The 23765-nt window shown below is 51.2% G+C and overlaps 5 protein-coding genes across 5 annotated transcripts in view; 3 read left to right on the top strand and 2 right to left on the bottom strand.

Moving 5' to 3' along the window:
* Positions 1-4932, top strand: part of LOC311425052 (ER membrane protein complex subunit 4-like) — a gene marked incomplete at its 5' end in the record, with an annotated part of 5292 nt that extends 360 nt beyond the window's left edge. The window contains 5 exons of the mRNA XM_084500532.1: positions 209-308; positions 789-942; positions 991-1151; positions 3306-3435; positions 4133-4932. Coding sequence (XP_084356658.1) covers positions 209-308; positions 789-942; positions 991-1151; positions 3306-3435; positions 4133-4137 — 550 coding nt within the window. The remainder of the gene's footprint in view (positions 1-208; positions 309-788; positions 943-990; positions 1152-3305; positions 3436-4132) is intronic.
* On the top strand, positions 4139-6187 carry LOC311425183 (transmembrane protein 79-like). The gene is made up of 3 exons (XM_084500784.1): positions 4139-4939; positions 5181-5394; positions 5673-6187. The coding sequence occupies exons 1-3, from the start codon at positions 4222-4224 to the stop codon at positions 5875-5877; spliced, it is 1137 nt and encodes a 378-aa protein (XP_084356910.1). The 5' UTR covers positions 4139-4221; the 3' UTR covers positions 5878-6187.
* Positions 6188-7053: 866 nt separating this feature from the next.
* Positions 7054-10387, bottom strand: LOC311425182 (glycosylated lysosomal membrane protein A-like). Its single transcript, XM_084500783.1, has 6 exons — positions 10270-10387; positions 9645-9902; positions 9154-9336; positions 8802-9020; positions 8420-8697; positions 7054-8108 (listed from the first exon to the last, which is right to left on the bottom strand). Exons 1-6 carry the CDS (start codon positions 10321-10323, stop codon positions 7940-7942), a joined length of 1161 nt encoding a protein of 386 aa, XP_084356909.1. The 5' UTR covers positions 10324-10387; the 3' UTR covers positions 7054-7939.
* Positions 10388-10515: 128 nt separating this feature from the next.
* LOC311425181 (T-complex protein 1 subunit gamma) lies at positions 10516-17876 on the bottom strand. Its single transcript, XM_084500782.1, has 14 exons — positions 17698-17876; positions 16881-16942; positions 16405-16455; positions 16247-16309; positions 15549-15645; positions 15028-15145; positions 14674-14860; positions 14020-14169; positions 13430-13562; positions 12901-12982; positions 12599-12779; positions 12147-12392; positions 11440-11571; positions 10516-10900 (listed from the first exon to the last, which is right to left on the bottom strand). The coding sequence occupies exons 1-14, from the start codon at positions 17726-17728 to the stop codon at positions 10796-10798; spliced, it is 1638 nt and encodes a 545-aa protein (XP_084356908.1). The 5' UTR covers positions 17729-17876; the 3' UTR covers positions 10516-10795.
* Positions 17877-19291: 1415 nt separating this feature from the next.
* SSR2 (signal sequence receptor subunit 2) lies at positions 19292-23098 on the top strand. Its single transcript, XM_084500781.1, has 6 exons — positions 19292-19420; positions 20447-20601; positions 21150-21248; positions 21609-21717; positions 21892-21969; positions 22278-23098. Exons 2-6 carry the CDS (start codon positions 20447-20449, stop codon positions 22386-22388), a joined length of 552 nt encoding a protein of 183 aa, XP_084356907.1. The 5' UTR covers positions 19292-19420; the 3' UTR covers positions 22389-23098.
* The last annotated feature ends 667 nt before the right edge of the window (positions 23099-23765 follow it).

Here is a 23765-nt window from a genome sequence, read left to right as displayed (position 1 = left end):
GGGGGGGTTCTGAGGGGTTTTAGGGGCGATTTGGCGGGCTTGGGGAGGTCCTGGGGGGTCGTGAGGGGGGCTGGGGGGGATTTGGGGTGGTCTTGTGGGGATTTGGGGGGGTCCTGAGGTATTTTGTGGGGTTTGGGGGGCCTGGGGGGAATTGGGGTGTTTTGGGGGGGTCCTGAGGGGGTCACCTGGGGGTCCCGTCCCCCACCAGCCTCCGCGGAGCCCCCAAGAGCTGCGGCCCTGTGGGGTTCTCGGAGTGGCAGCTGGGGGAGGGCAGCGTGCACAAGAGTGACCGCAACCTGGTGGAGAAGGTGGGGCCCTGCCCCCCGCTTTTCCTCTTTTCCCCCCTTTCCCCCCCCATTTTCCTCCCCTTTTATCCCCTTTTCCCCCATTTGCCTCCCTTTTTTCCCCATTTGCCTCTTCGTTCTTCCCCTTTTCTTCCCCCTTTCCTCCCCTTTTATCCCCTTTTCCCCCATTTGCCTCCCTTTTTTCCCTTTTTCCCCCAGTTTCCTCATTGTTCTTCCCATTTTCTTCCCCCTTTTCCCCCTTTTTTCACCATTTCCCCCCTTTTTCCCCCCATTTTCCTCCCCTTTTATCCCCTTTTCCCCCATTTGCCTCCCTTTTTCCCCTTTTTCCCCCATTTTCTTCCCCTTTATCCCCCCTTTACCCCCCTTTATCCCCCCTTTTCCCCCCTTTTCCTCTCCTTTTTCCCCCTTTTACCTCCCCATTACCCCCCACACCCCTCATTTTTCACCATTTCCCCCCTTTTTCCCCCCGTTTTTCCCCCACAGCGCTGCTGGGACGTGGCGCTGGGCCCGCTGAAGCAGATCCCCATGAACCTCTTCATCATGTACATGGCTGGCAACACCATCAGCATCTTCCCAGCCATGATGGTGGGCATGATGGGCTGGCGCCCGCTGCAGGCGCTGCTCTCCCTCTCCACCAGTAAGCCCGGCCCCTCCCAGCACTCTGACTGGTTTTCCCCCCGCACAGCCCTGAAGCTGCTGGAGAGCTCAAGCGCGCGGCTGCTGCAGGGTTTGGTGTTCCTGGTGGGCAACGGGCTGTGGCTGGCGCTTGCCCTCTACAAGTGCCAGGCCATGGGGCTGCTGCCCACGCACGCCTCCGACTGGCTTGCCTTCGTCGCGCCCCCGCAGGTACGGGGGAAAAACACCAAAAAACGGGGCCAGAAGGGTGAAAAATGGGGGCGAAACAGTGAAAAATGGGGCTGGAAGGGCAAAAAATGGGGCTGAAACCCTGAAAAATGGGTGTGAAACAGCGAAAAATGGGGCCAGAAGGGCAAAAAATGGGGCTACCTCTCCAAGGCTGCACGAGGAAAGGGCAGAAACAAGATGAAAAGCACATCCTGAGGCACCTCATAACCACAGCCTACCTACTGCAATACTTTTATCTCTCTTCCCAGCTGCCTTACCTCTGCTGCTCTCCATCTCCAAACCACGTTCTTTTTAACTGCCATGCAGAGTGGCAGTCCTCCAGGCGCCATAGAGCGGCACCATATTTTCTTTATTATCATTTTTTAATTTCAAAACAGCAGTCCGCTTCCCTCTGGAGATGGACAGCAGGCCAAGCCAGTCACCAAGTTGCCAACACAGAGCTTCACAGTTCCAGAAGGCGCTCTTTCCTTCGACCAATTCCTTATAAATGTTATCTACCACTGGCAAAAGCAATAAAGAGACTGCAAACATGCAGTGCCACGTTTGATAAACTTCATGTTTTTAATTTTATTATTTCAAAAGAGCAGTCCACTTATCTCTACATCTGTGAAGTAGATCAAACCAGTCACTGAGTTGCCAAACAAGAACTTGACAGTTTCAGAAAGCGCTATTTCCTTTGACTGGTTCCTCCCCAAGTGGTACCCTAGAAAAAACGCATGGAGCCCCTTTCTCCCATCAAAAATTGCCCCCAATGGAAGCCTTTGGGGACACCTGAACTCCCCTGGGGAGCCTTTACGCAACACCACATGCAACCGGACTCTGTCTTCGCTCTTTCTGAACAACCCTAAATGTATCCCTAACCGGAACACTGAGACGAATTTAAAATAGGACCCCCAAAAATATGTATGGCGACACATTCTCCATTCAAAAAGTGCCCCCAGTTATAAATGAAGTCTCAACTCAATCTGAATTTTGTAATATTTATAAAACAAATATTTATAAAAGGTATAAAAGGCAAGTAAACACCGGTGGGTGTGCGGGGAGTCTATGCTCCACCAACACGCACACACGAACATCAAACGTTCTAAATATACAGAACATCGCTTTTACATACTAAACTCTAGTATGCCTTTAGAATCAGAAAAGTTAACAAACAATCCTTTAAGTTCCATGACTTAACAGTCTCCATTTTCCATTCCTTTTCTTGAATATAAACAAATCTCAATTTTCCATTCCTTTTGAGCAATATGTCTCGCTTTAAGTTGTCAAGCAACTCAGCCTTCGGGCCTTACGTATCCCGTTCTTCCCGGATCAAAGAAAAGCACATCCATCTGCACCCCAAGGCCAACAGGGCCAGGGTCAAAAGGCACGCGCAGGCCACCAGGGGGTGCAACAGCAAAAGCCCTCGACAGCAGCAGTGACGGGGGGGGGGCGAATGTGTGAGCAGAAGGATCAGTAAAGGAGCCCGCAGCTCCCTCACTATCTGGCAAACCACACGTTTCTGACTGTGGTCCCACAGGGCTCTTCAAGGCCTCAGAGATTGCTCGCCAGGTGCTGAGCAATCCCGCCGCTACCTTGTCGTTTTTAGTAGCAGAGTACCATACCTTGACCTCAATTTGGTCCCATATTTCAGGATCATAAACTGCCTGTTAATAAGGAGAATAAGCTGTAAGGTTACCAGGACAGTCTTTGTTTCTAAGGACCTATGATTTTCTGAGCAGTTTGCTGAGTTTGGCTGAACCCATCTTCATGAGGCGATCAAAGTGCCTGTTCCCAGAACAGGCACTTTGAGAAGGGGGAGATGTGGGAGTGTGGCCATGGGGGTCGGAAAGCCCACTGGTTAATGATAACATCAGACTCTTAACGATGAGGCCATCAGGAATGTAAAAGAGTTTAGAGGGAACAAATAAGGGTGATTCAGGAGACTCCATGCAGTCTCGGGTTGCTTGTTCTCCAGCCGTTAAGGCATGCAAGTTTCTGGGTGTTTGCTGTTGTTATATGCAAAGTTGTTGCATAAAGTTGTTACACACAGCCCTAAGTGGGGGCTGCCGTGCTATGGGGAGGATGCACCCACCCGTGTGCTTGCACTCGGCACTATGTTGGGTGACGTTTCTGCGCCTCCTCCTTTCTGCCTAGCCCCACCTTGGCTGGTTAAACAGGTTTGAAGTCCAGACGGAAAAAAAAAATCAGAAGCATTTCGCAAGCTCGCTGCCCTGCAGCTGCTGCTGCGCAGCTCCACACTCCATGGCCCCCTGCCCTTCTTCAAGTAAGTGAGGGGAGCCTGGTGTCCCACAGGGCTGAAGGGTGAGTGGGGTTGAGAGAGGGGAGATGGAGGTGGGCCAGGAGCTGCTTTAGCCATCCTCAGATCGAGCCCCTCACTGCTCTATGCCTCCGTTTTGCCATGCTTGTGGCCAGGACTGGACTCTTTCCAGGCGTGCATAGGAGAATGTGTCAAAGAGGGAGAGGGGGTTTTCGTGGCAGGAGGCTCCTGTGTCCACAGCCAGCAGTGCCTGGAGCAGGTAAGAGACCAGGATCCCCTGCCCAGAGGGAACAATGGGGGATTTCTGCCTGAATCTCCTGGTACCCCACAGCAAGTGGCAACTATCTGCCTCCTGCACTTTCCCCCCAAAATCCAGGCCAGTCTCAGCCATGGGAGGCAGCAAATCTGGCCCATCCTGGCATTAGCTGTGGCTTTCCCCAAATATCTGTACTTGGCTGATGTTGGCATGGGATGGAGCTGTGGGTGGAGGTGGTTGTATTGGCCAGGCAGGATCCCATTTCCCCAGGCCCCATGGCTCATCCCCAGCCAGGAAACCTAGAGTGTTTTGGGGGGTGGATGGCAGTTCCCAGGCTGTCCCTGCTTTGCAGATGGGATTTGTGCCTCATGTTGTTACTGGGGCTGTGTGAATGACCCCAAACCTCTCAGTTCTGTTGTCTTTTTGTCTGTCTCTGTTCTTGTGCAGGGTAAAACCAGAAGGGATGGGAGCCTAGTCTCTTCCTGACACCCCAAAAAAAAGGAGAGCTTCTCAGTAGCACCAAGCCAGCCCCCCTCATGGCTGCTGCTGAGCCCATACTGCCCCCAGAGGAGGTGGCTTTGCTGGAGTTGGGGAAGGTGGCCCCGGCCACCCACCTTGACAAGGTGCCTCCAGCCCCAAATGAACACCCAGGGGATCCCGACGCCACCCTGCTGTGGGACCAGTGCCAGCATGGTGCCCGGGGCCAGAAGGAGCCTATGGAGACTAAGAGGCGCTCAAGTCCTGAGGGGGGCCATGAGGATCCCGAGGAGGCTGCTCCTGTGTGCCCCTCAGCCGAATCTGAAGATGACGAAGCCCATGGGCTGCCTGTGATGGCAGCCCACGTCTTCGTGCCCATCAACCCGCAGTGCATTGAGCGGAAGCAGAAACCTACCCCATGGCCCCAGGAGGAAGACAAGGGAGGCTGTGTTCCCCATGGGGACAGACCCGATGGCCTCCGCCAGAAGCAGGTCTTCCTTCCCGTCAGCCCCTTGCGCTGCAGGGACCCAGCGGGCTTCGAGGGGCTAGTGGCTAAGCCATCAGCTGAGAAGTCATCGTGCCCATTCATCAAGGACTGCAGTGCTGATGGCCTCAAGGCTGTGGCCTCGGTGGTGGGGGCCCTGTTCCTGTGCCCCTGCCTCATCTACGGCGCCTATGTCTTCCTGCCCTTTGACGCTCCGCTCCTGCCCACCATCAGCGCCCGCCTGGTCTACACGCTCCGCTGTGCTGCCTTTGCCACCTTCCCCATTGTCCTGGGTGAGCCACAGGGCCAAAGTGCCCAGCCCTGGGCTGTTAGCCCCGGGGGGGCAGGGCTACAGGGGGTGGTGGGTAGAGTCGGGGCTGGTCTCTTTGGCTGCTCCTGGCAAGGGCAATGGAGAGCCAACCACTTCTCTTACCCTCTTTCCCACCCTGCTGCATCTCCCTGGTCCTCCCTGCAGCCCTTGGGCCCAACACGGCTTCACCAGGTGTCTGCTCAGCCCATCTCTCTGCCCCCCAGGGATGATTGTCAGCGGCATCTCCCGCCTCTGCTCCCCTGCACTGGAGCCCTTCGGAGAGCTGCAGCAGGAGGTGGAGATTCACCGCACTTACGTCTCCCAGTCCGTCCACCTCTTCATCCTCTACTTCTTCAACATGGCTGTGCTGGCCACTTACCTCCAGCAGGAGGTCCTCAAGCTCATCCCCCTGCTCACAGGGCTCTTTGCCATCTCCCGGTAAGTGTCCCTTTTCCCCTCCCTGGGCTGCGGCACTTCCCAGCGTGGAAACGAGGTGCTTGGCTTGTGCAAACCCCCGCTTCAGCAATGCCTCAGCTGGCTGATGACAGCAAGGAAAGCTTGTGCAGGGCAAGGGTTGCTTCATCCCTGCTCCCTCCTTCATCCTGCTTCCCACAGCAGCCATACCTGGCAAACTCTAGCTGAGCCCAGTACCCTAAGCCAGGTGCCAGCCCCAGGACATCTCCCTCACTGTTCCCCCACCTACCTGCCCTCTCCAGGCTGATCTACTGGCTGTCATACGCCATTGGGCGCTCCTTCCGTGCCTTTGGCTTCAGCATGACCTTCCTGCCCCTCCTGGCCATGCTGCTCTGGAACCTGTACAGCATGTTTGTCCTGGAGCCTGAAAACCTCCTTGCCGTGGCAGCACCGAAGCCCGAGGAGCGCTCCAAGGAGAGCGGGGCCAAACTCCGGTACTGGGGGTGAGGGAGCCCCAAGGGGACCAGGTGCCAGGTCCGAGGTGCAGAGGGGCTGAGCCCTCCTTGCTGCTCTGCCCTGAAGGTGGAGGTGGGGGGACAGACAGGGCCCCTGCTCCCTGCCTGGACCTAGTAAGGCCCCTGGGGTTGAGATGGTTGAGTTGTAAAGCCTTCTTCATGGGGAGTTTACTGCAGGTGGACAAATGACACCCTGGGCAAGAGCCAGGGAGCAGAACGACCTGCTCCTTGAGGATGGTTGGGGCAGGCTTTGCTGGACTTCCTCCTGGAGCTGGCTTTGCCCAATAAAGCCCTTCAACTGAGCGGGTGTGTGCGTGGCTGTTTTGGGGAAGGAGAGTGAAATTCCACCGGGGGGGGGGGGGGGGGGAGGAGGGGGGGTCTCCCCCTGCTGTCTACTTCCCAGCACTGTGACTGCCCCATCCCTGCACGGTGACATGGCCAGTCCCACCCAGCTCCTTCCTCCTCCACCTCTTCCTCCTGGCAGGGGTTCAGCACCCAGCTCACAAACCAGTCTGCCGGGTCGGAGACAGCTCTGCCCCTGGGACAGACGCAGGGAGAGGCTGGGACAGGTTAGACAGCCGCAGATGTGCTGCTGCCTGGGCTGGGACAGCCAAATCCACCCCCCTGATGGGATTACAGCCTGCACCCCACTGGGGTTTGAGTGCTGAGACCTACCCTGTAGCCCTTGGCAGGCATAAGGGGACCCCTGCACATCCAGCCCTGTATAAGCCTGGTTGTCATGGCTCTCTGAGTCTCAGACATAACCCAAAAAAACAGCTATAAAAATCCCCCAAATAAGAGGAAAGCCCCTTCAGCTCTAAATCTTGCCAAGCATTTGACTTCAGCCTCTCATCCCCAGCTGCTATATCATGGGAGCAATTCACCCAGTGCAGCTCTACCAAGCTGGAAAATGGGAATAGCCTGACTCTTTCAAATGTGCTTTGGAACAGGAATATGGCTTAGGGCCTGGGCTCATGCTGACCCCATGGCTCATAGCCAAAACCACCCCTGGAACAACCATGAACCACTAGAGATTATGAACCTCCCTCTTCTCAGAGGGGCTTTCATACCTTGGCTCCTGCTGTGAGCTGCAGCACCCTTCCTTTAATCCCCACAGGGCCCCAGAACTCATCCCACTTTCCCATAGTGCAGTGTTTCCCCAGGAAACTACTCTTAGAAATCCCTTTTATTTGGTCAAAGACAAGTCAGTGACTGTGAACACAAAAGCCCAGCACACTTCTAAGTGATGTGGTGCCTCCACAACCACCGAGCAGCCCTGGATCATGCAGGTCCCACAGCTTCAAGCACATGGAGAGCTGATCCAAGCTGATCCTGCAGAGCCCAGATGGGGTTTAAGTGATGGCAAGGCCAGATCAGCCTTGGACCTGAGCTCAAGCATCTGCTACAAAGCAGCAGCGAGCTTTCTTCTTGTGCCAGCAGCCCTCACCGAGGCCAGCACAGCACGAGGCTCCCATTTGAAGTGGGGATCGAGCAGTGTGTGATCCCCAGTGGGGCTGCTGGGGGGGGCTACACCAAGATGCCCCCAGCACAGCGGGAAACAGAAAGGCACCTTGCGTGCTGTCAGGAGCAGCACCAGTCCCCAGCCCTGTCCTCCAGCCTTGCTCCTAGACTGGAGCTGCTTAAGCAGAGCCTTGAGAGCTCTGGAATTGGCACAGGACAGGGCACAGCCCATCCCTGCTGCTGCTTGGGTGCAAAGAGGACAGCAGTGGTCTCATCCCTTGGGATGATCTTTCCCTGGCTCAGAAAAACCCTGACCAACTCCCCCCACTCACTGTCCTTGGCTGGGTGGGTCAGGAAAAGACAGAGGAAGAAGTGTCATCAGATGCAGGATCTGGGCAGTAGGAGACAGCCCGCCAGAGGGACATGTGACATGGGCAACTACTGCAAATGTTGTCCGTGTCCCCTCTGAGCCTGAACTGCAGGGTGAGAGTGGAAAACAGAGAAGATTGCAGGCATTGGAGGCCCTGTAGCAGTAGTGGTTGCTTCCCCGGGGACAAGAAGGAGCCTGGAAGACTCTCCAGAGCCCACCCCACTCAGTTGATGGGCTCATACTCAGTGTAGCGTTTCCCCTGGGCAAAGAGAACCACACAGCTGCCCACCACTAGCAGCACCATGGGGGTGCCCAGCGCCACGGCCATGATGGAGATGACCAGGGGAGAGAAGGTGTCCTTGGGGGGCTGCCCAAAGCCCAGCAGTGCAGACCTGCAGGAAGAAATGAGGCACATCAGCCACAGAGATGGGGATCAACTCTGTCCCATGGAGGGGAGTTATCTGGGGCTTTCTTTCCCGAAAGGATTTCTTGTCGGGATCCCGCACAAACAGTAGAAGGTGGTTTCCCATGCTGGTGGATGGCGAGGTCAAAATGGGTCAAAATGCATTCCTTGCCACAGGATATTAGGAAAACAGGCTGTCAAAGGGACATAGTTGCTACCCTCTAGCCTAGAAAATTGCCCAAATCCAAGCTACTAGTAGGAGGGAGAGCATCACTTTGGTGCCCTGGAGACTGTACTCACCAGCTCAGGTAGCGCTTTTCCTCGTAAATATTTCCGTCCTCACCCCCAAAGGAGATGTTGACAGCACTGATTGTGTAGGTGCTGCCTACGCCCTCCCCAAAGTAGGCAAGGACAATGCTGGACCTGGGCAGGGTCCAGTTGGCTGCTTTCAGGCTGCCGGAGTGGCACTGGATGCTGTCCTCGCGCTTGGGGGCCTGCGAGCCGTAGGCTGTCGCCTTCCACTGCAGGAAACTGAGCGTGGAGCTGTCGTTTCGGGACTCTGCTACCAGGGAGAACGTCTGGTGAGGAGAGAACAGAAGAGCGTATTTATGCCAGGGCAAACTATAGCGACGAGCACGGCAGCAGCGGATTTACCCGACCCCAACGCTCTCCATGCACTCACCTCAAAGATGGTGGGAGTGTACTCATCGTCGATGGAACGTGCCAAGCGCAGCCTCTGCACCACTCCTGCCTCTTCCACCGTGGCCACCTCTAGGGCGAACCATGAGCTGTTGCCCCGTGGGGCTGCCCCAGCAAGGACAAACTCCACTTTAGAGCTGTTTGCTGTGTGCAAAAGGCTGGGCAAGGTCTCGTCACGGCCACTGGTCTCGTAAGCTGTCACCTGCAGGAGAAATAGGTTGGAGGGACAGCATGATCCTGGGCTGGGACACAAAGGAGCAGCATTCTTTCTCTAGAAGATTTTTTGGACAGGGTATTCACTGGGTTCATCCCAGTACATCCCTCTGCGTGCTCACCCGAAATGCCAGGCTGCCGTTGGAGAAGCTGCCACTGGGGTCAGTGGCTGGGCCACCCACAAACTCGGCTGTCAGGGCAGTGTGGTTCAGGGTCCGATTGACGCTGTCCCAGGAGAAGTCCGACAAGTCGTAGGTGGGGTAGAAGACCTCCTCCTGCACGTTGGCCTTGCTGTACTCAAACACCTGGGGAGGAGGAAGGGGAGAGGGGCTGGAAGCTGCCAGCAGGTGCCGTGGACACTGCCACTTTGTGCTGTGGTCCACGGAGCTACCACTGCCAGCAAAGAGAGGAGGGAACCCACAAAGGAAGCGCCTTGGCAAAGCATCTCGAGGTGGCATTGCAAACCTGAGACAATCAGGGGAGGACACACGAGGCAACATTTAGCTGCGGTTGGGAAAACTGCAGACTGACCTGCTCTGCCCTAGGCACAACCCTACACCTCTTGCACTGCAGGGCTGCTCTCCCAGAGCAGTGCTACATCCCCAGGCGGTACCTTGGTGAAGACGACAGCTGTGGAGTACACAACACTGCCAGCAGGCTCAATCCGAATCGCTCCGTCAGGAGTGGGTGAGAGCAGCTGGGTCCAGTTGACGTGCAGGGCACTGCTCGTGCCCTCGGTGACCACCAGCAGCACGGCGGGGGCCCCGATGCTGCTCCAGATGTAGTGCAGGGTGTCATTGGGCCCCACCGCCCGGACATGCAGCAGGTTGACGGAAGAGCCGTTCCAGCCGGGGTTGTACTGCATCCACACCTGCGGAGGAAGAAGAGGCCTCAGCGGGAGGCTCGGTTCTCCAGCGGAGGCCGACCTGGCAGCCTCTGCTCGGCCGGAGGAAGGCACCGCGGGGCCGCTCCCGACTTCCCCACCAGCCCCGCGGGTGACGGGGCCCTGGCGTTGCCCAACGAGCACGGTCAGCGCCGCGCACTCGCCCGCTGCGGGGCAGCTTCCCCATTTCGGAGCCGCTTCCCCGTCCGCAGCCGAGGCCCGGGGGGGAAGCTCGGGACCGCCGAGGCAGCCTCTCCCCGGCCCCGAGCCGAGCCCGGGGCACGGGCACGGCCCCGGCTCAGCCCGGTGAACCGCTCCCCACCCCCCCCTTCCCCGGTCCCGGTGCCGCCGTCACCTCCCGGCCGCCGGCCGCCGCCAGCAGCCCGGCCAGCAGCAGCAGCTGCCGCATGGCTCCCTCCGGGGGAGCGGAACCCGGCGCTAGGACCCGGCCCGGAGGGGAGGGCCCCGCCCCGTCACGTGACAGCTCGGAGCGCACCACCCCCCACCCCTTAAAGGCGCCGCCGCCTGCAGGAAGCGGGGCGCGGCCCCCGCCCACCCCCCCAGTTCCTGCCCCCCACGCACGGAGCGCCCCGCAGCGAAATTCCTTTAAAGTCCTTTATTGTCGAGGCAAACAGCAATGAGGAAGTACAGGGGAGACTTAAATTAAAGCAGTGGTGTCTCCACCCTTCACGGGACGTGTTGGCCCTTTTCACCATACTCCAGGTTTTCTTCCCTCCCCCCCCCCCCCCAAAAACTTCTGACAAATTCTTGGACTTTGCCCCAGCTCCAGCTCAGGACTGGGGAGAAACCGAAGCGCTGCAGGGAGCTGCTTCTGGTGTCGGGACTGCGCTGCCTGCTGCTTCATCGTGGCAATGCAGCCTCTACTCCTGGGAAGCCTCCGTCGCTGCGGGCTGCTTGCTTTGCTCATCGCCTTTCTTTTTGTGCCCCGAAACAATGTCATCAATGCGGAGCAGAAGAACTGCAGTCTGCGGGAAAAATACCACATCCACATCTAACCAAGAGCCCGTCACAAAGAATAAAACACAATCCATGTAGCTTTCACAACACCAAAGCACCTGCCTTCCTTCCGAGTGCTCGCAGTGGGTTTGAAGAAGAGGAGCCTTTCAAGGTCAGATACCAAAGCACAAAAGCTCCCAGGGCTGCTGACTGGATTCCAGCACACCGCTGCCACCAAATTTCTCAGCCCTGGCTCACACAGAACCACTCGTTCTTGTGAGACAGTTAAGTTAGAGAAACAGGTAGGATGGAAAAGGGCACATCCCAGGCTCAGGCAACCCCTCCAAAACCGATACAAGCTCCCCCACGTGTTGCACCTCTTCTGCATCCCCATCATATGCCTCTTGCATTAGTGAGCTGGCAAACGCCATGCTCAGGTTGCAGTGCTTCTCCAAGCATCTGAATGCCTATACAGCAACATGCCCCAGTCCAAAAGGACAAGCTACAGAGGCTCACTTTTTTTTTTTTTTTTTAAAAAAAAAAAAAAAGTTTTAACTCCTCTCCTTACCTCTACTGCTGTTTTGTAGGTCTGCAATTTGACCGCTAAAGGCTCCCAGATCCCCAGGTCCTTCATATCAACTAAAGCTCCGGTCTCACCATTCACTCCCCATGTCTGGCTGCCCTCTTGGGTGTGTTTTGCCTGTAAGCAGAACAACAGGTCACTGCCAATCAAGTAGCAATACACCTGCAAGAAATGCAAATTCATAGCCTCAAGAAAACAATAAGTAGTCTTTTTTTTTATTATTTTTTTCCAATTTTGGAATTTACACAAAAGCGTATTACCAAGCACTGCTTAAAACAATTGTATCAGAAATTATACTTGGTGATTCCTTCTCTCTCATGCCATTCAATCTGACCACAAAGGAAGATTTTGATTTTGTTCAACCTCAGGGTTTTTTTATTTTGATTTTACACTCTGGTACTTCAAACCAACCATTTAATTCAATTTTTGTGACTTCACGTTCTGGTACAAGGCTTCAGTAAAAATGTTTGCAGCCCAGCTAATGCAAGAAAAAACTAGTATTCCAATCACCTTGAGGGGATGGGTTACTCCAACCAAGGATGCCTTCACTGTAAAAGCCTACTGCAACTACTGAAGGGCTACAACCTCAACAGTCTGAGCTCTCTGTTGCCACCTCAAGAGATACTGAAAAGAAAGGATCTGAGGGGCAGGACAATGAACCTCTGGGGATAACTCCCTAGTGCATGCCTTACCCTAAGCGAGGTCAGCACACGGATGGTACTAGCGCCGCAGTTCTGGATGAGTGTTCGGGGAATGACTTCCAGAGCTTGGGCTACTGCCCGGTAGGGCCACTGCTCCACACCTGTCATGCCTTTGGACTTCTCTGTCAATGCATGGGAAACTGCCATTTCAGTCGCTCCCCCTCCTGGCACCAGCTGTGGGTCAATGAGGACGTTGCGACACACCTGCATGGCATCCTGAAGGTTACGCTCTACCTCCTGTAGTAGGCACATAAAAACATTTTTTGGTTGTAGAAAATGAGCACAGATCTGCTGGGCTTGTCCCTCCACCGTTTTGCCTTGTAGAGCACACAAGATTGGGTTCTGGAGTGAGAAAGAATTCCCAAAGGAACTCACAAGGAAGTAACAACTTACTGACACTAGGAAGGTGGCAGAACAGCAGGGAAAAACACGTAGTAACTTACTGCAAGGATTTCCTTGCTGGCTCCACGCAGAATGATAGTGCAAGCCTTGGGGTCTTTGCAATCCGTGATGAAGGCAAAATACTCATCCCCTATTTTTTTGACTTCAAAGAGCCTGGCTCCGGTTCCCACATCTTCCTCTCGCAGCTCATCAGTGCGACTCACAATGCGAGCTCCGCAGGCCCTATCACACAACCAACAGTTAAGTCAGATGCTCACAAATAAGAACAGGAGAAAGAGTGAGATAAGAATGAAAACTCAGTGCCACAGCAAGAATGAACTGTGGCAAGGAAGAGAACATTTACCTGGCAATCCTGTTGTTGTCAGTCTTCCTCACTCTGCGGATTGCTGTGATGTTGGCTCTCATCAGGTAGTGTTGGGCCAAGTCTGAAATCAGGTTTGTGCAACTTTATTTATCAATCAGCAGGGGTTTTTTTGTTTGCTTGTTTGTTTATTTTTATTTTACTTTTGTTTACAAACTGTGTATCTTTAAAGTAGCAAGAAGGGAAAGGAAGTAACCTAAATGTTGCATCCTAAACCAAGCTGCAAGAAAAAAATTACAGTGCAGCTCTCCCTGGTTTGTTAATCTCATCCTCACTTATGTTTTGATATAGTTTCCAAATGCTGGAAAAGCAAAACATTATTATAAGCATCCACGTTCAAAAGAATGAAATCTAATACCCGCATTTCAGACCTATTTTCTAGAGCACTGACAAAAAAACTACTATAAGGCCATATTCAAAATTATTTTTTTCTTATTATTGAACAGTGTGTTTAACGCAGTATGAACATTAAGATGAACTCAACAAAAGGAAGGATCATGAGCATTATTACCAGAAATTCCTTTTTCTGTGATGACCAGATCTGGCTTCACTCTCATAAGATCCTCACAAATCTGCTGAATGTACTCTTCCTCCATCTGCAGGATGCGGGCAAAGTCTTCCTCCCGTGTTATTTCAATATCAGTCTGTATAGAAAGAAGTGTGAATATCTTACTGTATTCATCCCAACCCATCAGTGAGTTAAACACAGACCCTCTGACTTAAGCTACCTCAGCTCCCACAGGAAAGAGTTAGAGGGAACTGCACAATTAAAAACACGGATCAGATGAACTGACACCATGTCAGTTTAACACTAGCATTAATTAAGACAGAGATATTTGACTCTTGACATTCACATTACACAAATTACTGCAGCTACTTCACAGTGAGTTAAACATTGTAGCCTCGGTTATTTTCTCTTTTTCTCCAGGGTACTGACTGATCCCAGAATCAGCAGAATTAGGCCATACATGCAAAAGGTCTCTGAAAGGCAAGAAACATGGGGCCTTCTGCCCCTCATGCAGGTAACGAGCTATCTGGGTTTGTTCACCTCGCTAGTCTTAAATCAGAAGTTGCAGACATCCCTAACAGAACTTGCTTTACCTGGCTCTCTCCCTTCTTGTACTCTAGTGAACAATCCAGAAGGACAATGCGTGGGTTCTTAATAAGGCGACGCATCCTGGGATGAGTTACATCTTTATTCACCATGATTCCACGCAGAACACAAGAGTCTTCACTAAAGCCACCTGGAATCTGACAGACATAAGAAAGGGGGAACAAGATGAGTTAGTCTAGTCTACAAAAATCTGTATATCCATGCTCCTGAAACTATCCATCCCATCTACTTAAAAAAGAAAGTTCTCTTGAGCAAGTATGATTTAACTCTGGTGATAACCTGAGTTAATGGTAAGAGCACACTGACTTAGGTCAAGTGAAAAGCCATTGAAGAACTTGAGAAACAGCTTACAACCTATCACATGGCAACATGTGGATGGAAGATGGAAATTGAAACAGTTGAAGTCGTCTTTTTAAGCAGTATTCTGGAACTGTTCAAATAACTGCCCCTGTTTTCACTGTACTGCAGCAAGGCCAATAGCACAAAGTAAAATATATCCAAGGGTTATGTTTGCAGACTTCAGATCAATAGCACAAAATTCTTCCTGCTGCATTCTAGAAACATTTAATTCAAAATGAGAAAGAAGCACACAGATTTAAAAAAAAATATATATAAAAAAAAAAAAACCGTTCAGGACATACCTTCTCTACTTTTGCATATTTTTTTATATCAATTTCTTTTCTGCCATTTTCCTCAAACTCCACAGTCTTAACAGCATCAAGAGCAATGGTACAGGCCAAGTCAGACCAGCGGTTTATTGCTTTGGTGTTTATAGCACTCTTTATTATTTTAAGCATCATCTCTCTGTTGTTCACATCCACTGGAGTGCTGAGAGAAAGTAAAAAGTCAATAGTAAACTAAGTATTATTCCAAACTACAACTACAAACTACAGTTCACCTCTAATTGTCGTTTTACCAACATGATTCCCTCAAGAATCGTCTTTAAGCAGAAGCCCCACATCCCTTCTCTCTGACTCCCACCAGCCCACACTTACCCAATTTTCTTTAGAATACTGATCATGTCATCCAAAGCCTTACGATAAGCCCCAATGATCACAGTTGGGTGCATCTGCTGTTCCAGGAAGTGTTCAGCAACAGAAAGCATCTCTCCAGCTAAGGGGAAAAATAAACACATACAAATTCCCCAGATGAGTTAGCAGAACAATTGGCAGCCAAAACTTAAGGAAAATATACCAGCCAAAAGTATCTACTCTCCATGCAGAGAGCTCTAATATCATCCATACCTTCTGTTATACTTGATTGTGCTAAACTGGGGAAAAGAACACAATTTTTTGAACCATGAAGCTAATCACTTAAGGGTCTAATGAACCTACTACTCTTCATGGTCTAAAAACAACCCAACAAGAACCAACCAACCAACCCACCCAATTTTAGGGTTGGGAAATAACACGGATCTGTCTCAGTAATGCATACTTACTGGGATCTGATGAGCAAACAAGACAAGCTTTAGCATTAACTTTCTATAAAAGGTTCATGTCTTATTTGTGCTCCTTACCAAGGATAATTACAGATGTGGTCCCATCTCCAACTTCTTCATCTTGAGTACGGCTAATCTCTATCATTGATTTTGCAGCTGGATGCTGGACTTGAATCTGTACAGATGCAAACGGTACGGTTTTGGTTCCGGAATACTAAACCTGAAGCTTCTTTCAATGGAACAAATACCTCACATTTTAAGTAATCAAAGGTATTCTGCCTGACTATAACACCAGTATTTCTTCCTTTTTGAGGGGGAAAATAAGCATTTGTATTTCGTTGTATTGCATCCCCACAGTTTTTCAGGCATTATATTTTTTGTGATGCTATTTCCACAACACTCACACTAGAAAAGCAACGACAATTTCTTGGTCTAATCATTTGGCATAGTAAAATTAAGCATCTACTCAATAGGCTTTGATGTAAGCGATTATAACTAAAATTACAAGCGAATTCTTATCAGTCTTATAAAACCTCCATGAAAAATTACTATCCTGAGATCAAATGCACTTTTCTGAGGAAGAGCACTACCTAGAAGCATTTAATTCCTCTCCAATAAGCACCTTTTTCTTGGTAATGTTTAATATTTTTTGGTTCTCAAGATAGAAGGCCAAATAACATAATGCCATTGGCAGCTATTTAACCAAGCTATTTAACCATATCCCAGAACATACTGACTCACAAGTTAAGCAAGACAATCCTTTAGGAGAAACTCACCTCTCTAAGGATAGCATTGCCATCATTGGTCATCACAATCCCACCCATGGGGTCCAAAAGCATCTGCAACCAAAAGAGAAGCAGTATTTGCACTGACCTTTAATAAGTGCAGTGTTTATAGCCAGCAGCAGCACAGGGATCTCAGCAAACATTCTTACCTTCATCATAGCTCTTGGTCCCAAACATGTTCGGATAATGTCAGCAATAGTCTAGGAGGAACAAAAGGAATTAGGCAAAACATGAAGGCATCAAAACATCTAAAACAGCCTCAAATAAACACATAATGTACACGAAACAAGCAGCCACTACAATGAATCTAAACAACCTGATGATTCCGCAATTGCTTAGATGTAGCAGAAGACAGGACTCATGTGGAAATGAGAACCCAGGGATTATTAGAGCAGCGGCATCACACTGAGTAAGTACTAAAAACAGATGCCAACATTTAAACGCTCTCAGACTTGGCAGAGAAAGAGGTTTTGATGGGTTAAACCCCTCCACATGCAGTTACATCAAACATACTGGTTTTAACACTGAAAATTCATTTTATATGGTCCTTCTACTCTGCTTTTTTATACACACACACACGTGTTAAAACATAATAAAAAAGTTGATTGACGTCAGAATATGGTACCTTAGCAGCAGTGATGTTCCCAGTCTGGACTTTTCTTCCAGACTCACGTTTCATATTTTGACCTAAAGCACACAGGGAAAAAAAAATAAAAATAGCACAAATATAACCATCGTGTAGTCCTACCAGAAAACCCAAGACTGAAATGGTGATGGTGACAATGGACTAAAACACCCTCTCAGTCACGCATACAGTTCTAAATTAAGAATTTACAATAAATATTACAGCTGGTCTAAGAAAGCATACTCATAAAAGAGTACCAATGAAAAATAGTATTCCTGATTATAACAGGATACCTGATCAGCAACAGATTCATCTGAAAAACTTGTACCCCTGAGATATAACCTCTTCCCCCACAAAACCAAGCAGCAGAGATTCACAAAAACCTGGAAGACCCCCTAAATCCTAGAGGCTGCTGCATGGTAGCTTGTGGTCTGCAAAGTCTGTATGACAAGAAGAACCAGGGTTTATAATTCAGTTTTGTACATCAGTAAATCTCAGCCTTTGGTATGTTTGAGCAGGCTGTAACAGAGGCTCGCAAGCACATTGGGGGATTTGTGTTACGTATTTAGCCTGGCCGAGGAGAGGTTTACGTCAGAACTACACATAAGAACCCCCCCACAGATTTATAAGAAAGGAGAAAAGCCTAAAAGCAGCACCGAGAGGACGGGAAGGGAGCCTGGAGCTACGGGGCCATGGATAACCCCGGGGACTGCGGGGAGCTGCGGCGCCTCAGCCCCGCGGCGGGGGCCACAAGGGGGGCGCCGGGCCCTGAGGGGACACAAAATGGCGGCGAGGGGGGGACTGAGGGGGGACTCACTGAGAACGAGGACGGGGCGCGGGCCCATCATGGCGGCGGCGGCGGCGGCGGGACCCGGAGCGCGGAGCCGAGGGGAAGCTTCTAGAGCGGAGCTCACTCGCCCCGCCACCACAGCCTACCCCGAGGGCCGCCCCGCCGCGCCCAATCGCTGCCTGCGCGGCGGGCCCGACGTCCAATCAGAAGGCGGGAGCGAGCAGGAGGCGGGGCTTGCACCTCCCGTCCCCACCCAGCGGGGTTCTCAGAAAGTTCGGTTGAGGAGCAACCGGGCTGGCAGCGCGTTGGGAGGGGCCAGGCGGCAGTGCGCATGCGCAGGCTGCCGGGCCCGAGGGCATGGCTGGAAAATGGGTCCGACGGTCAGGGCGCATGCGCCAGGCGTAGGGGGCTATGGGATGGGCGGGCTGCCACGGGGCATGCTGGGAGTGGTAGTCTTTGTGGGGCTGGTGTCAGAATCAGAAAATCATTGAATTAAAAAAGCAATCCAACCTCGTCTGGTCCAACCATCCCCCTACCACCGGTGTCACCCACTGAACCATGTCCCCAGGCACCACGTCCAACCTTTCCTCGAACACCCCCAGGGACGGTGACTCTACCACCTCCCTGGGCAACCCATCCCAATGCCTGACTGTAATAAGTGGTAGGAACCAAACCACTCTCAGAATAATCTTTATCAGATCCAAATTTATTAAGCAAGCATTCAAGCAGGCAAAACAGCGCTGGGCGGCCGAGGAGTCTCTGCTCCACCAACGGCGCGCACCTCATCCCTGCCAGCGTCCCCCTTTTATAGCCTGGTTGTTCAGGGTGTACGTGACATATCCTGGTATGTCCTGCGGTTGCGTGTACTGTTGCTAGGGGGTCGTCTCAGACCTCCTGGTGGTCGTGAGGATGAAGGCCGTAGTCTTCCTCTGCGTTGCGGGTTGCGATCTGGCTGAGCAAGCACTCTCCATGTTCTGATCAGGATGGGCAGCTGGAAACTCTCCAGCTATGCAGGGTTGTCACAGCCCCCACAAGCTTTCCTACCGGTTTGATTAACAAACTTATTATACAATATTTATTACACTGACCACTCTATCTGAGGAGAAATATCTCCTCATTTCCAACCTGAACCTCCCCTGGCACAACTTGAGGCCATTCCCTCTTGTCCTGTTGATAGTCATCTGCAAGAAGAGGCTGACCCCCAGCTCCCCACACCTTCTCTTCAGGCAGTTGCAGAGAGCAATGAGTTCTGCCCCGAGCCTCCGCTTCTCCAGCCTAAACCCCCCCAGTTCCCTCAGCCGCTCCTCACAGGACTTGTGCTCCAGGCCCTTCACCAGCTCCGCAGCCCTGCTCTGGACATGCTCCAGGGCCTCGATGTCCTTCTGGGAGTGAGGGGCACAAAACATGGTACTCAAGGCGTGGCCTCACCAGAGCAGAGCACAGGGAGACGATCACATCCCCAGTCCTGCTGGCTATACTATTCCCGAATATCCCAGTAGTCTTTATAAGTGCTATTTTTTTAACTAAAAGCTGCTGGTTTTTAAATGCTTTTGGGAGTGCAAGTAAACCCTCTTTCTCCAAAGGGCAAGCCTGGGGGGGGGGGGAGCGAGATGGAGGGGGGAGGGGGAAGGACTAAATTTCCCAGCATGCCTCGGGGGCGCTGCGAGGCCACACGTCACGGCCCGCGGGCGCTTCCGCTCCCTTCCTGCTGCTGAGTCGGCCTTCCGCGGGCTGCGGCAAGGCGGAGAGGGTGAGGGGCGGCGGGGACTCGGCGGTGTCGGAGGGAGGGGAGCGGGGGGCTGGAAGAGCCTTGGGGAGCTTTGGGCCCCCCTCTGGTGCTGCTGCTGGGGTATTTTGGGGAGAAAAAAGGAGGGGGGGGTCTGGGTGTCCCGCAGGCAGCGGTCAGCGGCGCTCTGGCCTAGGGGGAGCAGCGGCTGGGAGCTCCCCTCGGGTCTCTGGGCCGTGTCGGGCTTGTAGGGAGATGCTGGCGTGGGTGGAAATGCGGCTGGGTGGTGTGGAGGGGACACCGCCTTGCAGAGTGAGGGGTCTGGCGCCGCAGCAGTCTCGGTACGGAGACTAAAGCTCCCGAGTTCCGTTACTGGGTGGGTGCGGAGCGGCTGCGGTCTCCTCATCCGAGCTGGGAGATACTGGGCTGAGGGAAATAAGGGCGCGCAGCTTGGAGCGGGGAGTTGTGGGGACTGAAAGGCTGCTGGAGGGTGTTGGTGCTGCTGCGGTCACTGCAAGTAGAAGAAAAAAATCTGAGTCTGGAAATGAGAAGCTAGTACATTGTGAGAACAACAGAGAAATTGATGGGGGGAGGACGAAGAACCACCTCTGTTTTTTGTAAGGCAGTGCTTCGAAATGGCAATTAACTGTTAATTGACAAAATTGGTGAAACCATTAATTGACAGAAGTTCTGCTCTGAAAGTTACTGAAAGAGGTTTGGTGATCTGAGATCTTTCCCAGTTAATTAGCAGGAACAATACCTGCTGGGGCTTTGAGAAGGGAGAAAACTGCCACCTTTGCTGCCATGCATGCCCGTCTAGGCCACTGCTGTGTCGTTACTCACATTCTTGTAGGAAAGTGTACAGATATTTCAGAGGCAATTGCAACGCTCTGTGGAGCTAGGGTCATTTCTCCCTGCTCTGTGACATCCTTTCACGATACAGCTGCTCATGTCTTACTACTTGTGAATGTGTTGCCTTGCTAGGTTGTGCCATTTGTGTTCTTTTTGCAGTGAAATTATCAATGACGTTCCATTTTCTTTTATTTCTAGATGAAGCTCACAATTCTTGCTGTGTTTGCCCTGTTCTACGTGGCCCACTGTGAAGAAGGTGCCAGGCTTCTGGCCTCCAAATCTCTATTAAACAGATATGCAGTGGAGGGGAGAGACTTGACTCTGCAGTACAACATCTACAATGTTGGTTCTAGGTAGGCCTTTTCTGGGTTTCTAATACTGATCAGGAACAAATCTTGCCTTCAGGATTCATGACTGTTTCTAGGCTCCATAATGTGCTGTTATCTTTGCTCCCCCAACTGCAAGCCCTCATCACACTTCTAGAAGGTTGGACCCTGGAATTTGCTTTTTCCTTCCTGTTCTCTTGTCGCTGCTCTCACCTTATGGCTGCTTTAGCTCTCTGTCCAACATGGCACAGTTACTCTCATGTCAGCTTGTGATACTCTGTTACCCATAAATACAGAATCCTTTCCTTGTCTTTGTGAGCTTTTTCATTTCTGCATCCCTGTCTTTTTGCAGCTTCTCAGTTTTGCCTTCCTCTTTCTGTAGTCTCTCTGTAATACACCTTGACCATCCTCCCCATCTTCTATTTTTGCCTTTTTGTTTCAAAAAATCAGTTCTGCCAACAGTAGAATTGTCAATATTGGACTGTCATTCCTTTTTGGTGCAGTCTCCAGTGAATAGAATACCAAGTCTGACTTGCTTCTCATCCCCCTTTTTGTTTTCTGTTGTTGCATTTTAGTGCTGCTTTAGATGTGGAGCTGTCGGATGATTCTTTCCCTCCGGAGGATTTTGGCATTGTCTCTGGGATGCTCAATGTCAAGTGGGACAGGATTGCTCCGTATCTTTTCATGTTTTGAAATCTTTTCTCCAACACTCAGTTTTACCCCTAAGAATCCTGTAGTTCACTTGTCTGTCTTCAGTGTAACTGAAATTACACCATACCAGACCCTGGGCGAGGTGCTGAACGCAAACCTCTGTTCTTGAGGGTGCTGGGTTTTGTGGTTTTGTTACCTTTTAAAAGAAGTTACTTGCAAACAGTAAAATCACCATGCAATTCATCTGGCTGGGGAAAAGGTGTTGGCTGGATCAGTGTCAGATGAGTCTGCTGTCTGTAACTACAGAGGACTCTTCTTTTACCTATTTCCTTACGTTCTTTCCTTTGATGAAATGAAACTTTTCCGTAACTTCCATCTCTCAGAGCAAGCAATGTGTCCCACACTGTGGTTCTGCGGCCTCTCAAAGCTGGATATTTCAATTTCACCTCTGCTACCATCACGTATCTGGCACAGGAGGGTGGACAGGTTGTGGTGAGTGGCTTGACCCTTCATAGGATCCTCACACAAACTGAACAACAGATATGCCTGATTGTGTTCTTTGAGGTGGTGGTTAGGGATGACACATTTGCCTGCTCTCTTACACTGCACATGCTCTGCTGCAAGATGGAAAGGTGGCAAATACTGTTCCCCCTCTGCCTTTTTCAGGTTGGTTTCACAAGCGCTCCTGGGCAAGGAGGAATCTTAGCTCAGCGTGAGTTCGACAGGAGGTTCTCCCCTCACTTTGTAAGTATTTTTCAACTGGTAATTGAATTGCAGTTACCATGCAGCCCACTGCAGTGCCAGTTTGTGGTGTGTTTGGTTTGCACTACAATCACCTGGAAAACTCCAGCATGAATTGCAATTAATCTGTATTAGTTGTCCAGAAGTGTATCACAGATCTGGAGAACAGGCTTCATCCCAGCTACCTAAAGGAGCTGGCTCTATAGGATTTGGCCTTGGAGCCTTGAGGGTGGAAGATCTGAGAGGATCTCATGGTTATAAGACTCAGCTATGTGTGGCTTGTTTAGACTTATAACTGTTTCTCCCTTCAGCTGGACTGGGCAGCTTTTGGTGTGATGACTCTGCCCTCCATTGGGATCCCGCTGCTGCTGTGGTACTCGAGCAAGAGAAAGTACGACACCCCCAAGACCAAAAAGAACTGAGCAAAGCTAAATCTAACCGTCACCCCAGAGCTTAGGAGACAGCAAACATTAACCCACACAGAACAGTGGGTGTGCTTGGATCAGCAACAGTCACTCCTGCAGAGCAATGCCTGGGCTTCAGCCTTGTCTGCAAGAGGGAGTCACCAATCACTTCAGTGGCAGTGATGTGTTGTTTTCTACCTCTAATAAAAAAAAAAAAGGCACAAACCCCACCACCAAATCCCAAAACTCCCCAGCCAAACCCCCTTTTCTGTGTATTTGGGGTAGAGACACCTTGCTTTGTTGCAGATTTAGTGCTGGTGTGGCTGTGATGTCAGTGTTAACACCTAGAGAAACTTGTTTGTGGGTGTGCAGCTCTGCAGCATTTCTGACCTCTGTGCTGCCTTCCTGACTCCCTTCAACCATGTGGATTTTTGCCTGCTGCAGCCCTCTTAAACCTTGTAGATCTTAGTGTCCATCTCTTCCAGGTGCTGCTCAACTTGCCAGAACAGCTGTGGAAAGGAGCTCTATCTAGTGATAATAAGAGACCTTTTGACAGAGGCTTGTTAGAGCTGCTTCTTGGGGTGGGGCATGGGAAGCCCACTGGTATTTCAGTGAGGAGTTGATGTGTTTCTGGTTTTTGTTTTGTTTTGTTTTTTTCCTTCTTGCTCTTGTTGCTCTGGTGAGGGTTGAGGTAGCGAGGTTTTTGTAATAAATCAAACATCATGGAAGAGGCCTGCTTTTCTTTTACTGGGAAGTTCTAGAGGTGCTTGGCTGCCTTAAGATGCATCCAACAGGTGGGCAGATGGGAGAATAAATCAGTACACTATTCCCTCTGTAAAATAAAGAGTAAAAGCAGTGGAAATAGGTGGGAGGCAGAAGTCACTTTGCCAGGTTCATTCCTCTGTCCCTGCAGGGCTGGTAGTTTGCACCAGCTTTCCTGGCAGCCCGAAGCTCAGGAGTAATATTTCTCTTCACATACAAAACAAATTTCACTGTGTCTTTGTGTTGGGCATGGAGCTGTGCTTTTCCTCTGGAGGAGATGGTGGCACAATGATGACTTGCCCCAGGTGACCTGGGGGTGCTGAGAGTTGTTTCATTTCACAGAATCATTTAGGTTGGAGGAGACCTCCAAGATAACCTAGTCCAACCTCTGACCTAACGCTAACATGTCCTCCACTAAACCACATCACTAAGCTCTACATCTAAATGGCTTTTAAATACCTCCAGGATGGTGACTCAGTCACTTCCCTAGGCAGCCCATTCCACTACCTAACAACCTTTTCCATAAAGACAACACGTAGGCCTCTACTGAATATATAAATCTAAAGAAAAGGGTTGAGTGAAGTTTCAGTCTCAATTCAAACTTTTAACAGGACAAACTTTTTCCTTCAGAAC

The sequence above is a fragment of the Aythya ferina genome (genome assembly GCF_964211825.1).
Source record: "Aythya ferina genome assembly, chromosome: 29".
Taxonomy (NCBI): Eukaryota; Metazoa; Chordata; class Aves; order Anseriformes; family Anatidae; genus Aythya; species Aythya ferina.
Note: the sequence above shows the minus strand (reverse complement) of the source record. Positions and strands in the feature narration are given on the sequence as shown.